The sequence below is a fragment of the Cheilinus undulatus genome, linkage group 20, assembly GCF_018320785.1.
Source record: "Cheilinus undulatus linkage group 20, ASM1832078v1, whole genome shotgun sequence".
Classification (NCBI taxonomy): Eukaryota; Metazoa; Chordata; class Actinopteri; order Labriformes; family Labridae; genus Cheilinus; species Cheilinus undulatus.
Window position 1 is genome coordinate 34,583,253 of NC_054884.1, and position 16,276 is coordinate 34,599,528.

At 40.2% G+C, this 16,276-nt stretch overlaps 1 protein-coding gene across 1 annotated transcript in view; it reads right to left on the reverse strand.

Annotated features, from left to right (window-relative positions):
• The window catches only part of myo1d (myosin 1D), a 195,779-nt gene that overhangs the window by 159,023 nt on the left and 20,480 nt on the right, over nt 1–16,276 (reverse strand). Inside the window, exons 2-3 of the mRNA XM_041815097.1 lie at nt 1,346–1,554; nt 361–454 (exon numbers count right to left, since the gene is read on the reverse strand). Of these exons, the coding sequence (XP_041671031.1) occupies nt 361–454; nt 1,346–1,554 (303 nt within the window). The remainder of the gene's footprint in view (nt 1–360; nt 455–1,345; nt 1,555–16,276) is intronic.

Below are 16,276 nucleotides of genomic sequence, written 5' to 3' on the forward strand. Positions count from 1 at the left end.
CAATGACTGAGTAACAATCTGTACAAGAGAAAGGCTGGTGAGCAGTGAAAGTACATCAAATCCTGCTGGTGATGCTGCTCAGTCTGCTCGCTCTCATTAGCCGTTGTGGGTATTCCATCAGAGGCATTACTACCTAGAATCGTAAATATCAAACGTGTTTGACATTTAAGAGAAACGCGTTGACACCACACACTTGGGGATAACCACGCTCACGTTGTCAAAGTAGTCAAAAGTCGCATCTGTGTGCAACTTAAGTGTAACCCCAGTCCAAGTCTCAAACTTTAGACACCAGTGAACCTGCATGCTCTGCAGTTTATAAGATTTACAGAGTTTATAAGAGTCATAAAACCAACAACTCACCTTTCGACCTCGGCCCTCTGATTGGGATTGGTGATAGCAGCGATGTATTGCATTATGTACTTGCTGGCTTCTGTCTTTCCTGCTCCACTTTCCCCTGAAATAAAAGAAAAAATATGTTCTTGATGCTTACCTTGCAAATGAAAAGAGCTGGGCAAAAATCGGCTATTATAAGTGTTTTTTCTCAGCAAGGGCCCTGAAACTGACATAAATTAGACCATGGACCCCCACTGTAAAAGAGAAAATAGATTTAAGTTTAATTCGATCATAGAGAGCATATGCATATGAAGATATATCTCTTACTATGGTATAGGTAGAATTGAGGTAAAAAGGGACAGCTGAAGCCCTCTCAAAGGCCCTTGCAATTCCCAGACCAGTCTTAGATAAAATCTAAGTGAATTAAACCACATTTAAATGCAGCTAAACCTATAAAAATTCAAATCCACAATATAAAATTGTCATTTTCAGCGTAATTCTTGACTCAAATAGGTTATAAAAGCCTGAATCAATCTTATTTTTTCAAACTGACCCCAAAATTTAAATAAACCACACAACCTTTAACCCCTCAGTGAGGTTATGAGACCATGCTTGCTGTCATATGTAGACTCATAAGGGTTGTCTGGAGGAGGCTCAGCTCCCATCTGATCACTGGGTGGTGCTGTATCCTCTGTGTGACTCCTCCAGACAGCCACACAGCTTGTGACCACATGAAGTATTTGTTTTTCTATTTAAAAAAAGCTTTTATTTTTAACTCAACAATATTTCTAAAGTAAGGATCTGTTCTCCAGAACATTTCAAAGGATTAAAAATATCGAAGTATAAATGGAAACACCAGATCATCACAGCAGGAATTTATTTTTAGATTCTGGACAAAAATACCTCAAACGAACAAGATGCCTGACCTTTGCTGTTGTATTTAAACCATTCAGTCCATGACAGGGTAAAATGTGTTTTTGTGTGGCCCATGCAGGGGGTCGTCCCGTGTTACCTGAGATGACGATACAGGTGTCTTTGTTCCTCCTCTTCATGGCTTTGTAAGCAGCGTCAGCGATGGCGAAAAGGTGCGGTGGCCTCTCGTACAGCTCGCGGCCCTTGTACTGCTCGATGGTGTCGCGGCCGTAGATGTTCATGGCACGGTAAGGATTGACGGACACCACCACCTCCCCGATGTAGCTGTAGATCCTCCCTTTCTCAAACCTGAGGACGCACAAAGACGTTTAGGATTAATTAACATAAGATATGGAAGAAAATCCTTTATATGTATTTGAGGATTATCATAAAGAGTGCAACTTTAGGGCAGTGTTTTTCTTAAGGGTGTTTTTTTGTGTTCAAGCAGGTAAAACAACGATAAAAGTCTTGAAACAACACATTTGACTTCCTGTTTCTCCAAATGACTGTCTATTTCCCAGCAACATAAAACACCCCCTTAAATTGCTTCCTTAGTTCAACAGTTTTTCATAACCCCCAAAAAGACTGCTTACTGTCAAATGTATTCATATTACTGAATTTATCTAACCAGAGTTCAAGAGTGTCCCACCCAAAACAGGTAGCAGCACATTAGAGCAACAGACAAAAAAAAAAAAGAAAAAAAAAAACATTAAAAAAACAAATGCAAACACAGGTCAACCAGATCTTGAGTCACAACCCAAACAACTGCAACCAAACGCATCCCCCTCCTATTTTTTCTAGCTGATTTTATAAAGATTTAAAGACAGCAGCTCCCCAAGACACCAAGTCTGATGCAGCAGATTGCAGCCTGCAGGAGCGGCATACCTTAAACATTTCAAGATGAACTTAAGGACAGACAGCAAAAGTAAGTCTTGAGACCAAGAGCAAAGACTGTTGCTTTCAGCACTTTCACATGAATAAATGACACAAGTGTGAAGGAAGCCTTTTCAATAAGGATATACTGATGATTTGACCTATAAGTGGTCAACTGAAGGCCAACCAACTCAATCATTCAGAATACAATAAGTTACTGATTACTAAAGAATTGTTATAAACCTCAGTTAAGAGATTTAAGGCATTGAGAAGATGTATTTATAAAACTTCACTCTAATGGATCAGTGGCCTTAAAGCGGCCACAAAAACAAAGACTTTACTGAAATAAAAACACAGTTAACTTCTTTACAAGTTGCTTAATATGGAGCTCAAAAGACGGCAAGTCGCCAGTCAAGAAAACAAGATATTTACAACGCGACACCTACTCAATCACATCACCCTGAGGTGTAATAATAAAGCAGGTTCAGTGTCTTTCCTTTGAGTTTAAAAACATCATGAGTTTGGTGTTTATCAGGATTCAGAATCAATGTTAACTCATGCAGAGTGCGCTCTCCAGTAGGGGTCTACCGATGCAGGGTTTTCAGGGCTGATACCATATTGATTATTAGTAGTTTGTGAGGCCAGTGACTGGAATTTGGAATAGATACGCATTTATTATGATGTACAAAATGCACTTAACGTGGCAAAAGTAAAATTGCAGGATCAAAAAATAGGAGGATAATGAACAATTTAACCCTAGAACTCTGAGCAGGAGAAATGGTACAGAGCAACACAGTAGCAGCGGGAAAACAGAAAGGGATGCTCACTGATAGTGAGCGTATTGCATCCCTAACATTAAGCCATCATCAGAGTTCTGAACTTTTACTAGCATTCATGTAAATACTTAAGCTGTGCAGTGAGAGCTGCATGCAAGCCTCACATCACCAAGTCAAATGCCGAGCTTCAGATGGAGTGGTGTTAAGCACACCGACACTGGACTGTGGAGCAGTGGAAACGTGTTCTGTGGAGTGAAGAATCATGCTTCTCTGTTCAGCAGTCAGATGGGGGAGTCTGGGTTTGGTGGACATGAAGAGAACGTTACCAGCCTGACTGTACTGTGCCAACTGTGAAGTTTGGTGGAGGAGGGATAATGGTATGGGGCTGCTTTTCAGGGTTTGGGCTAGAGACCTTATCTCCAGTGAAGGTGAATCTTAATGCTTCAGCATACCAAGGCATCTTGGGCAATGCTATGCTTCCATCTTTGTGTCAACAGTTTGGGGAAGGCCTTTTTCTACTGCAACATGACTTTGTCCCAGCGCACAAAGCAAAAACTATAAACACATGGTTTGATGAGTTTGGTGTGGAAGAACTTGACTGTCCTGCACAGAGCCCTGATCTGAACGTCATTGAGCAGCTTTGGGATGAACTGGAGCAGAGATTGTGAGCCAGGCTTTCTCATCCATCACCAGTTCTCTGATTTACAGAATGAAGGGGCACAAATTCCCACAGAAACACTCCAAGATCTCATGAAAAACCTTCCAAGAAGAGTGGGCCTACACCATATTTAAAGTCCATGTTTTTCAATACAAGTCCTTAAACTTGTTCAGGCTATTAAAAGCAAACAAGCATGTTAAATAAAAATCAATGTCATGTGTCTCTGAGGATGCCTGCACAACTACTAAAACAACACACAGCTGTAAGGTGTTGGTAGCAGAAGTCACTGTACTCCCAGAGTTCATTCAAGGTTATCCATCATAACGGAAACCCCTATAAAGGTCAACAGAAGTTCATAATTACCTTTACTAAAACATTAAACTATCTGTGATCTTTAACTTTGTAACATCAGCACTCTTTACTTTTAAAGTTAAATATTAGCCAGTATTAGTTGTTCATTAAGCAGTAATTTATTTTTATTAAATAAAAATAAACTTTATTAAAATATAAAAGCCGTAAATATTATGACACTGAATTCCTGTTTGCCATCTATCAGTGAGCTCAAACTGCATGTTACAGTTTCACTGCCTTTGCCATTAACAAGGAAGTAAAACAAAAATCCAGAGAGGAAAACACCTGGTTTCTGCTCCTCTCCACCCTTTCACACTCTGTGACAATAGCAAGCTTCAAGTTTTGTGTCAACACTTCCCATGCTTCTTCCTGCTACATGACAATGCCTGTGTGCTCAAAACTCAAGAGCAGAAAGCGTTTCCAGTTGATGAATACCTGGAGCAAATTCTGCGAACAAAACCTGGTGACTGGAAATTAGTGCTGGAGAGAAGAGGACAGGGCCGCACTATACTTTAGTCTAATTTACCCTTGGAGCTGAAGGTGAAAGGTCACATTGATCTTAGACTGCTAGGGCACAGCAGCCTATTCTTCATGGAGATGTACAATCTCGAGGTGGTAGCTCTAGTTCTGAATATTTACCTGACAAAGACAGTGTCCAGACATTCTTACTTTAAACATGTTTTGCTTGCTTCTCATTTTTTCCTTCACTCTGATTATCCTGCATCATGTGTGACACACATACATCTACCTTTTTCCTGAACTTGTGTCCAGGCTGTAAATCACTTCGTCTAGCCGTTCGCTTCTCTCCTTTCTGTCTCACCGCTCACACCGTCACCCTTTCTCTTCTCTCTCATAGCTCTCGTTGCCTCGGGCCGCCTGCCTGACTTCCTTCCTCTCCAAAGAGAACCAGGATCCCAGTTTTCTCTCCACAGAAGAATGGGTTCTTTCTTCACAGCTGTCTGCTGCTTCTGCTCTGCACACAAGGCCCAAAGCTTTTTTACTCCATAACAATTCAAGTAGAAACATCTGAAGGATTTGGGTTTTAATGTCAGATGAAACCAATGGAGTGAGACTTCACAGATATTGATTATGTTTTAATTTTAAATACTTAGAGCTAAAAATAAAGACGGAGCAATTTTACCCTGGATGTTACTGAATGTTTTGCCAACATAAACAGCCTTGAGTTAGAAACTCAACATGAAGGTTAAAGCTGTCAGCAGATGTCCATGACACTCTTCTTGTTTATCAGTGTTTCCTAAACATGGGCGCTGTAAAAGGATACAACCTTGGCTCTAACATCTATCTCCCTGCATCCTTCTACAAACCTTTTAAGGTCACTCTCACATATCAAGTTTGGTGGACATAACCTGGCATGCCAGTTCAACTGTTTCAAATCTCCACTGCATGGATTTATTTCACATTCATCTGGGAAAGCTCCCATTGAAAGCGTTTGAGAAGGGCAAGACTTTTCAAAAAATTCTGCCAAGATGATTGCATGAATGTTCTGTCTGCAACATTCATGATGAGCCAATCAGAGCAACCTGACAAAATGGTGTATGTATGTGCTTCTTTTGAGCTGACAGGCTACCGCTGCTGTAGATTGTTAACGGCGGAGCCTCACTGTGAATAAAATTGATGCCAAGGCCGATCAGAGATGTACAAAAATGTCCTCTCTGCCAATACAAGCTTTCAGTGTGAATCTTTGCTCTTGTTTTATAAAGAAATGTGCTCCAGTTCCAATTAAACTGCAGCTACCAATAGCTAGTAGCTACCATGGCAGCAGCCTTCGGATACACCGGCAAACCCCACCTCAAATGATCGCAAACCGATGCCGAAGCAGACCGGAAGAAGAGCAGAAACATCGATAACACTTTATTTAAAGTTTTATTCATAAGACTAACATTATGCTGTCATAATCATGACATGGCACCTGTCATTAACATGAATAGGGCTTCATGAATGTTGCGGTTAAGTGTCATTCGCTAAATTATGACACCTTTACCACAAATGTCAAGTTATCATGATTATGCCTTCCGAAAAAATGTCAACTGTGCGGTAAAGGTGTCATAAATTAGCGAATGACGCTTAATGACACTTAATGGCAACATTCATGAAGCCCTATTCATGTTAATAGCAGGTGTCATGCCATGATTATGACAGCATGATTTCAGTCTAACTCAAGGCTATTTATGTTGGCTAAACATCTTTCCTATCATTAATACATTTTAGTGTTGTTTTTATTCTTTATTTCATGCAGAAATGTGCTAAAGTTTTACAAAAAATTAATGCTACATTAGAGCTATATTTGAGCTAATCACTGCACTGGAGACAGCCATTGCAAATGGCCTTCAGTATAACCAAACCCAGCCCATAGCTACTGCCTCGTTCTTCTTAAATGATGCTGATAGTCCCAAACCGTGTTCGGTTCAGCACAAACGTTGTGGATTGATGGCAGAGACAGAGTCTGGCAAATCCATCTGCTCAGTAAGGTTAGTGGAGTGAAGTTGCACCTAATTTGGTTCAGTTACCTTTTACACAAGGCAGTTTGCTTTCCCTTCCACAGTCAAACAAACTGTGGTGGACATAGACATAAACTCAGATCTCCCATTTCAAGCAGAGCAGAAATGGGTTCTTTGGTTGTGGAATAGGGATGAACACTACATCGTATTTCTATCAAAATGGCCAAGTGTGCATGCACAATAGTCACTTGCAAGGATGTGCTCAGGCTAAGAAAGTCTTCTGTAATTAGGTTGTTTCTCTGTATACTTGTACTTTTTTGAGTACATTTTAAAATCAGTACTTTTAATTCTACTTAAGTAAGTTTCAACCAAAGTACCTGCACTTTTAATTGAGTATAATAGTCTTGTACTTTCTCCACCTCTTGTTTACCACACAGTAGCAAATCCCACCCATAAAAACAGCAAAAACTGGAGTGATAACTAACAAAGTGTGATCTTGAGCTGGTACTCACTAATAAACTATCAGTTCATGGAAGGGACCTGCCGAGTGTTTATTTTGCAACTTGACCATGTATAATGCAGCGTGACAGCCACAGCAGCTCGACCCGGTGAGCATACCGTTAACCATCTCTTGGGCCTTTCATGCCAGCTAAAGTAACTTACCAGTCGCTCCATCTACCTACCAGAATAAACTAGAAACAGACCAAACAGCTCCGGTAGCATTGACAAAACCAAGCTACTGTGGTGGTTCTCATGTACTACAGGATGCTCCTGCAGCAGCTGGACACAACAATGCTTCACCACAATTCACAAAAAGACCAGAGCATGTTTAGATTAACTGTGTTCAGATATGTGAGAGAGTATTCATACTAGAAGTCAGAATGTGCACAAACTGGCACGGCTGCCTGACAAAGACTGTCCACATAGGATGCACATGTGTAGCTTCCGTGCTGCAGCTAGCAGATCATGTTGAATGTTTAACTGTTAAATGTCACACATTTCTATCACAGGATCAACTGTCCAAATTGGCAGATTTCTACCATGTTAAGCCTCTTAAGCAGAGATAATGTGCATATTACAATAAAGCAGATTGTTTCCCTGACTGTAGAGCTATGTTGTAGCGTTTCTTTCCAGTTTTGAGCTGCTCTTGGTCTCCATTATTTAAGAGATGAAGCAGACAGGTCAAATTCAAGTCTGCTGCATTTACTCTAAGGATAGACTTGAACTTTTCTGTCTTTCTTCAACTTTTCACATGAAGAAAAGGTAGAAAACTGTCTTTCTGTAACAATACCTCCCTTCTACCCTTCTATACAATCCATTATAGCAACATGAGTTTAATTCACCGGCTCTACATTCATTGTAAAGCCAAAGGGTGAGGCCAGGGGAGCTACAAAATAACCAGTTAGAGTCCTCAGATTACTCTTAGTTCAAATGCAATACAAGTTAAGTAACATAACACAACTTTTGAAACAAGATGTAACACACCTTAACATAACATAATGTAACGTTACATAGTGTAACATAATACACTACCTGGCCAAAAAAAAAAAAAGTCGCCACCTGGATTTAACGAAGTAAATACTGCATGGGCGATTATCTTTCAGCTGGCAATAAGTTATTTAACCCCAGCTGATGCAATGAATAACTTCTCATCTCTTAAACAACCATGTCGAAAGACACATCCTGTGGTCGTGGAAAAGATGCTAGTCTGTTTAAGAAGGGTCAAATCATTGGCATGCAAAAAACGGCTTCAGTTTGCTAGGATTGGACTCTGGAGGAATGGAAGAAGGTCATGTAGTCTGATGGGTCCAGATTAACCCTGTTCCAGAGTGATGGGCGCATCAGGGTAAGAAGAGAGGCAGGGGAAGTGATGCACCCATCATGCCTAGTGCCTACTGTACAAGCCTGTGGGGGCAGAGCTATGATCTGGGGTTGCTGCAGTTGGTCAGGTCTAGGTTCAGCAACATTATGTGCCCAAAGAATGAGGTCAGCTGACTACCTGAATATACTGAATGACCAGGTTATTCCATCAATGGATTTTTTCTTCCCTAATGGCACTGGCATATTCCAAGACGACAATGCCAGGATTCATCGGGCTCAAATTGTGAAAGAGTGGTTCAGGGAGCATGAGACATCATTTTCACACATGGATTGGCCACCACAGAGTCCAGACCTTAACCCCATTGAGAATCTTTGGGATGTGCTGGAGAAGGCTTTGCACAGTGGTCAGACTCTCCCATCATCAATATTAAAATTAATGCAACACTGGATGGAAATAAATCTTGTGACATTGCAGAAGCTTATCGAAACACTGCCACAGCGAATGCGTGCTGTAATCAAAGCTAAAGGCGGTCCAACCAAATATTAGAGTGTGTGACCTTTTTTGGTGGCAACGTTTTGTTTTTTTTGGCCAGGCAGTGTAGATTGCTTAATTACACACTTCCAATGTAAGTATAATGCATAGGCTGTCTGACCAATCATGATAAGATTTAACTTAATCAGAGTATGTCTATTAAAAAGAACCTTTTCTGTTTCCCACAGTTTCTAACTGACTGAAGTAGAGGAGGAATACAACAAAAAGTAAAAATCATTTAAAAGTAAGTTTGTAAAACATCACAGGCATTTTGTTTTTTTCTCATAAGCTTTTGAATATATTTTGCACAAAAAAGGTCATCTTCAAGGCAAGTAGATAAGGCAAAAAAATTAGTGACATTACTTCCATTAAGTTAAGTATTAAAATTAAAACCAGACACAAAGAAATTAAGCAAACAGAAGACATCCATTTGTAAGTGTCACGTCAAGATGTCTAGCATCATGCTTACTTGCATAAACTGCCTTGAATAAGCACATTAACAACAATGTGTCAGAGCAGCTAAGCTAACTCTTCCTCCTCTGATGTTACAGAAAAAGATCCATTGTGCCCTACGGTCTCTCGGTCAGGAGGCTGCTGTGTGCCCGCTCCATTGTTCACACGTCAATTGGAGGTCTTTGTCTCAGTTTGACCCTCCATCTCCCCCTACACAACCAGACACAGCAACGAGCTGCCCACTTAACACTCATGTACAATAGCTTCTAGGTAAACCACAATGGTTTACACTATAGGAGGGTTTATCTGGAGAAGCAGCTGGGTATGAAGAGAGAGAAGATGCTATCAAGGACAAAATCATCTGCAGGGACGAACATGAGCAACAAGTGGCACAAATAAAGGCTTATTAGCAATGTTCATTTGTGATATATCAATCTATTCTACCCGTTTGAAGCCAAATGAGGAGGATAAGTCATTTCGCTAGACAGTGAATACTGAGGTAGTCGCTCCTTACTTTACTATCTTACTTTATCTGAACTCAGATAATAAAGGGATGTTCAGGCCTTTCCGCTCTTTAGCTTGACACTCTGCTTGTTTGATATTTATTGGGCTCCATCTTTTATTAGTATGCTGTCATAAATGCTGTCTACTTTGCCCTGCTGCCCTCTGGCCTTGTTAAAGCCCCTTTGATAAAGTTAATTTTTGTAACTTGTTCTGTTTTTATGGTTGTCTGTCTTTTGTTCCGTTTGTTTTACTGTATCTAGGCTGCACAGAGCCGTAGATTTTCTCTGCCTTTTTGCCCCAGGCAAATTTCTCCTTTGGGACTGTAAAGTATTTCTAAACTAATCTGATTTTACAACATGATGTTCTTCCATTTACATCAAAACTCTAACATGTCTGGTATTCAAGCATCCTCTAAATACTCCAGCTGTTATAGCAAGTATGAGTAAATCCTATTAATATCAATGTCTGTCAAGGTAATTCAAAACAGACTCCTGACTTACTACAACCATAGGAAGAAATCTGAGCAGATATTCCTTTCTTTGTGGATTAAAACTGCAAGACTTTGCTGCAAAATTTACACACGGTTCGGAAGAACTTCATGCAAGTGATAATTGCACAAATTATACACTTATGAGTGTTTGGTGGCATCATGGCAATATAAAACAAGGGAAAAACAAGATATGAGGAGAAAAGAAGAGAAGAATCAATCATTGGGAGCGTGTCTGATCCATCTGTTCATCTCTCATTTAGGAGGATTTAAAATGACAAACAGGGACAGAGATTAGAGAACGTCACGGTTCACATCAGCTTTCGAAAAAGTTATTTATAGCTGTGTGGAAAATGATCAGATTTAAATTTGGAAACACACTCGTTTGTCCATTTATTTTATTGCTCTGACTGATTTATGCAGTGACTTATGTAGATAAAGGCTATCACATGTTTAAGGAGTTTTAAAGTACATAAAAGTGGAGGAGAGTGTTCGTCATACATCCATAAATCATGAGGTGCAGTAGTGAACTCCCTCTAAATCATCATTCTGATGGTCCAGCCGTGAAAGGAAGTGAGCCTGAACCGCTCTGACCTGCAGCCCTGTGATCTGTTTCCAAAAATGACCCCTCCCAAATGCTGCCAGGAAATGAGAGAGAGAGGGAGAGAAAGATAGGAAGAGAGGATGAATGATTGTACCAAAAAAGCAGATAAAGATGATTCATAGAAGTCCACCTCCCATCCCAGGATGTGCTGGTATCAGATGCTTTCATGCCACAGTTATGCAGCTAAATTTATCGCAGGAATCATCAAAGTTTTCTGAAATCTGAGCCAAATATAGGCAGTAAGCCTGCACAGTGGTCAACAATGATTCAGGAAAGGTAAGAAAACCAAACCCACAAGAATTCATCTATCAGTCTGTATTAAATACAATATTTTGAAGGATGCAATGGTGATATGGTTGATGGGAAATATGATCATGTTTGCAGCACATTTTTACTTCAAGTGTGATGACTGCCGGGGTCCTGCATTGGTCCAGTTGCATTTTAGAACACATTTCCTCCAGTCTGAGGTTTATTAGTTTCAATTCCAGCATGATATGATAAAAATGTGTGATAATATTGTTCATGATTAGATTAGCACTGTGAGGTATTATCAAGGGAAAAAAGCCACCCAAACCTACCTGGCCCTGTGTGAAAAGTCACTGACCCCCTTGTTAAATCATGAATTAACTGTGATTAATCACATTTGTTGGAAAGCTAAGCTCACTTTCACTAGCCACAGCCAGGTCTGATTACTGCCGGACCTGTTAAATCAAAAATCCCTTCAATAGAACCTGTCTGACAAAATGAAGTAGGCTAACAGATCTCAAAAGGCAATGGCGCCATCTAAAGAAATTCAAGAACAGATGAGAAAAAGAGTCACTGACATCTATTAGTCAGGAAAAAGGCTGGGACTTCAAGGTGAGAGCCATTACACACAAATGGAGAAAACTTAGAACAGTGGAGTTGCCGGCCTACTAAAACTACACCAAGAGCACATCAACGACTCATCCAGGAGGTCCCAAAAGAACGCAGAACAACATCTATAGAGCTGCAGGCCTCGCTTGACTCTGTTAAGGTCAGAGTTCATTATTTAACAATAAGAAAGAGACTGGGCAAAAGGCCTTGTGGGGGCGGTCTGTTCCGCTTTGCCAGCAGCACGGACGAACCAGTCAGGAGATCCTATTGCGATGACCTCATCAGTTCCTCATTGAAATCTCGTCTCAGGAAGATCTCGGAGAGATTCCCAACGAAACGTTTTCATCAGTTTACAGTCGAATTCCAATTTTTCCAAGATTACTGCCACATACGTTTATCTTGCGGTTTGAAAATTTACATACGTGAAGTATGGACACCCAACATTGTGACTTTATATTTATGTTTTTAAAATCAGAAAAGTATAATACCCTCTCTTTAAACAAGCAGGAAAACCCTCCAATGTGGCTGAATTTAAACAATTCTGCAAACAAGAGTGGGCCAAAATTCCTCCACAGTGTTGTGAAAGACTGCCAGTTATTGCCAGTTTTGCCTTCCACAGTACAACTGTATTACAAGAACATAAGGCAAAGCAGTACTTCCACTAGACAACATTTGACATTTAATTGACTATAAAAACAGAACAGAGCTTGTCTAAACGGTGACTTCTAGTGCCCAGTGAAAAACATGAACTCTTCTTTGATTCAGCAGGTGCTAATTGATACCCTACAACCAATTAAAAATGACTACTGATGCCAGTTCATGCCACATTATTTGCAGTTTTTGTTAACACGCCTGCTGTCACCAATATACATCAAAAATGATATCAAGAATAGCCCTAATAAAGATCTTTATGCAGCACTAACAACAATCCCATTCTCTGTCCTATTGATTCAACTCTGTATCTAAAACACTAAGAAGCATTTAGAGAAAACAACACTGCAGTAGCACCACAATCTGAATATACTGTGGTAAAGCACAGTCGAGCCTCATTCAGACATAAAGAACAAAATAAGATAAAGACAAATGTGTGAAGATGTTTAATTATAAGATTCATTCTGCATAAAAAAAAAAAAAAAAGAGGACAACATGACAAATGTTTTCCTCATTCTTCCAGGAACTGTCTGCCCAAAAAATACCAGAGGATCCCTAATACTAGCCCACACTGATGCTCAAACCTATGACATGCTCTGTGCACTCACTCCCCTCAGATGTGAATTACAGAGCAGAGCCCAGCACAACCACCGTCTCCAGTCTTGTTTGGGTGGGTCTGTTTTATGGTTAACTTAAGGAGGAGCGCCGGCGGTTTATGACATTTTCTCACCAACAATCCTTTTCCTCTGCACACAAGACACAAAATAAAATCTTCAGAAAAGAATTAAAGGGCAAAAAGTGAGTGAAATAACAATGTGAGACTCCCAACCCTACATCTCTACCCTGAGGCTGGAAACACGGCTGTAATTATGACATTTTATACGACTGTTTGTCTCTGCTTGCAACTGCAGGCATAATAAACGGTAAGACATTATTTTATGGGAGGTGTTTTATGTTATCGTCCAAGATAAAAATGTTATCAGCTTCTTAGCAGCTGCTTTAAAGTCCAACTCAGCATGCAGACTCCCTGATTCTGTATTGTGCCCTATATTGCTGCTATACTGTGGCCCATATTCGTGTGGACTGATCCCACATGTGCCGTCATCATTATGTGTTTGAACTTCAGGGTCAGTCCAGGAATTATAAAGGCAAAGGAGATAATCTGTGTGTGTTCCACTTTTATCTGCAGTTCATTATCACTGCTCTTGTTTGGACTAATAGCAGTATGCTTCAGGGCTTATCTCCACGGCTGCTGCCTAAAGGACGTCTCCTCTTTCAGATATTTTTTCTTATACGGCAGCAGACAACTTTTTTGAATTCACTATCCTGCAAGATGGGAGGTGGGAGTCTCAGGTGGCAAAAAAGCACTTTAAGTATACTTGGGTAGATCAAGTATGATCTGCTCAGACTGACATGCCCAGTTTGACAAAGCAATGAGTAACAGTGGAAAAGCATGCCATTGGTTTTAACAGCCCATTTGACAAAACAACATAGTGGCTATTGCTAAGCTAGCATCAGAAACGATCAAAAATGGATTAAAATGAAGAAAAAAGACGTTCAGCATTAGAGTAACTAGAATGGATTTAATCTTCAAATGCCCCAGAAAGTCATCCAAGTTCCAGGTTCACTATATAAGCATCCATAAGGGCTATGGAGGCATGGATAGCGTCATTAGAATGGCACAATGGAGGGCTTCCAGAGGGGATGGTTTAAAAGGTATTGAACTTCTTGTAATTTGTGTCTCCTCTTATCAATTAGACAGGGTAATCTATTATCATTGCCTTAAAACAAGGGAGTCATCCATTAAAACACCTTTAAACAGTTGTTTGAATCATTATGAAATCCATGCAGCGCTGGGCCATAGACAAGCCAGGTCAATGCGTTGCAGCACACGCTTGAGCTATAGCTCTGGTCAGGCCAACAGAGATGCTTTGCAAAGCTGACGCCCTTGCTGTATGTTGCTGTTGTCACACACATTAAACTTGGAGAAGAGAGAACGCGTTTTGGCTCATTGCTGTGCTTCACGTTAATTACAGTGGCACAACCAGGTTACATTTGGATTAGGGCTGGAATGATTAGTCGCCATAATCGTTTATGTCGACAATAAAAATTAGTCGACACGGAAATTCAAGTGTCAACGCATCGTATTATTGTTTTTGATATTGGTAAAATCAAATCCCGGCCGGTAGAAACTCATCTGTACTCGCAGTTCACTACTCAAAGAAAAGAGCCAGCCTCACACCAGAACATGTTGACACGTTCACGTTCCTTCACTTAAAGAAATTATAATCTATTGTTCAGTCACCTGGGCTGGAAGTTTGATTTCTTTACATGAAGCTTTATTTGTACTTTTGGGCTTTGGATGGGCAATTTGCTTTATTTACTTTTATGGACATACTAGTCACTTTAAGGAAAGCCATCCTTTAGTTATTTGTAACCTGCAAAGCAGGTGAACTGCTTCTATTTAAATTGCTACTATTTATGTAAAATGGGGATCAAAATAGTATGCCAAATAACCGTGATCAATCGACTAATCGGAATACTTATCGATGGATTAGTCGACATAAAAAAATTATCATTAGTTGCAGCCCTAGTTTGGATTGTTACCTGCCTGATTGTTAGAACCATGCAAAGTATGCTGAGGATGGGGCTCTGGATAAGCTGTTGTCCATCACATATCACTCTCCTACGCTAAAAGTAGCACTGGTTATTCCTTGTATGTGCACTACAATGCAGCGCCCTTGCTAATGACAGTACGGATGCCGGTTCTCTACTTGTTTCCTAGCTTTATATGCCAAACCATTTTGATATTTGTTAATAATTCAAGATTCTATTATTTGAATGTTTTAAGATGTATAAAAGTAGAAAAAGTCATGCCTTTTTAGCAAGAAATCAGATCAATGTTTTCTTAAATATCTGTAGAAGCATCAAATGCATGCTGCTGTCCAAGAAACTAGGAGATATGTAAGTTATTGCAGTAAATCTGAAAGTTTTTTTCCTGGATGTAGAGCAGTTAGTGTAGCAGGTGTAGCTGATTCATAGCTAAACTTAGCCTGTTATTGTACATTATATGATGTCTACAGAAGCTGCTCGTTGATCGTCACTGTGACAGATATTCCTCCCTCATGGCTCATAAAGACTTTCTCTGCTGCAGAGAAAGTTCAAGTTTACTCTTAGCTTTGTTCTTAGAAATTTCACTGAATTAAGCACACTCACTCGCAATTAGTCAAACATTACTCTATACTCTACTTTCCTCTCTTTTATGTGGAGTGTGACACAGGCCTCCTTCACACTCTGCAGCCCTCAGACATCTGGGCTCTAGGTTCAGGGGATTTTTCCGCTGCTTTGTGAACACGCTCGGTGCCTAACAGCAGCTCCCAGACTGTCTGACGGAGACGCAGCCCATCAACACCCTACACATCCAGCCTCCCTCAGGCCCACATCAATCTTCTCCTGCCGTCAGAGGAGGAAGTTTCCTGCACTAATACAGCTGGAAGAGGGAGATGGATTACGTCAGATACATAGGAGTTCCTGCTATGTTTGCAAAAAAGCAGGATTTAGAACAAAGACTTCATCCATCTAGAATATAACAGTGACATAAGAGGAAATGACAACTACGCAGTGATGATTATGTCATATTTTTATGTCCTCATGACACCGCTTTAACTAAATCCTTTATCATCTAATGGCTCTGGCTTGAAAACAAAACTCAACCCATTTTCCCACTGGTAACAATACCATGTCAGGTCAATGTAAGAGATATAATGCTCTCTAGTTGGGAAAAAGAGAGGGGATAGAGGCACGATCCCATCTGTCAGCACAACAAAAAAGCCAAAAAAAAGAGGATGTGCCAGATGTGAAACAAACCAGCACAAATGATGAGGTTTTGCCTTGACTAATCAGTTCCCAAAGCCAAACAGGCCAAACTGTTTCAGAGCAACTTTAAAGCAGACTAGGCTTTTTATAGCAACGTCTAAATAAATCAGGGTTGACTTCAGACACATGGA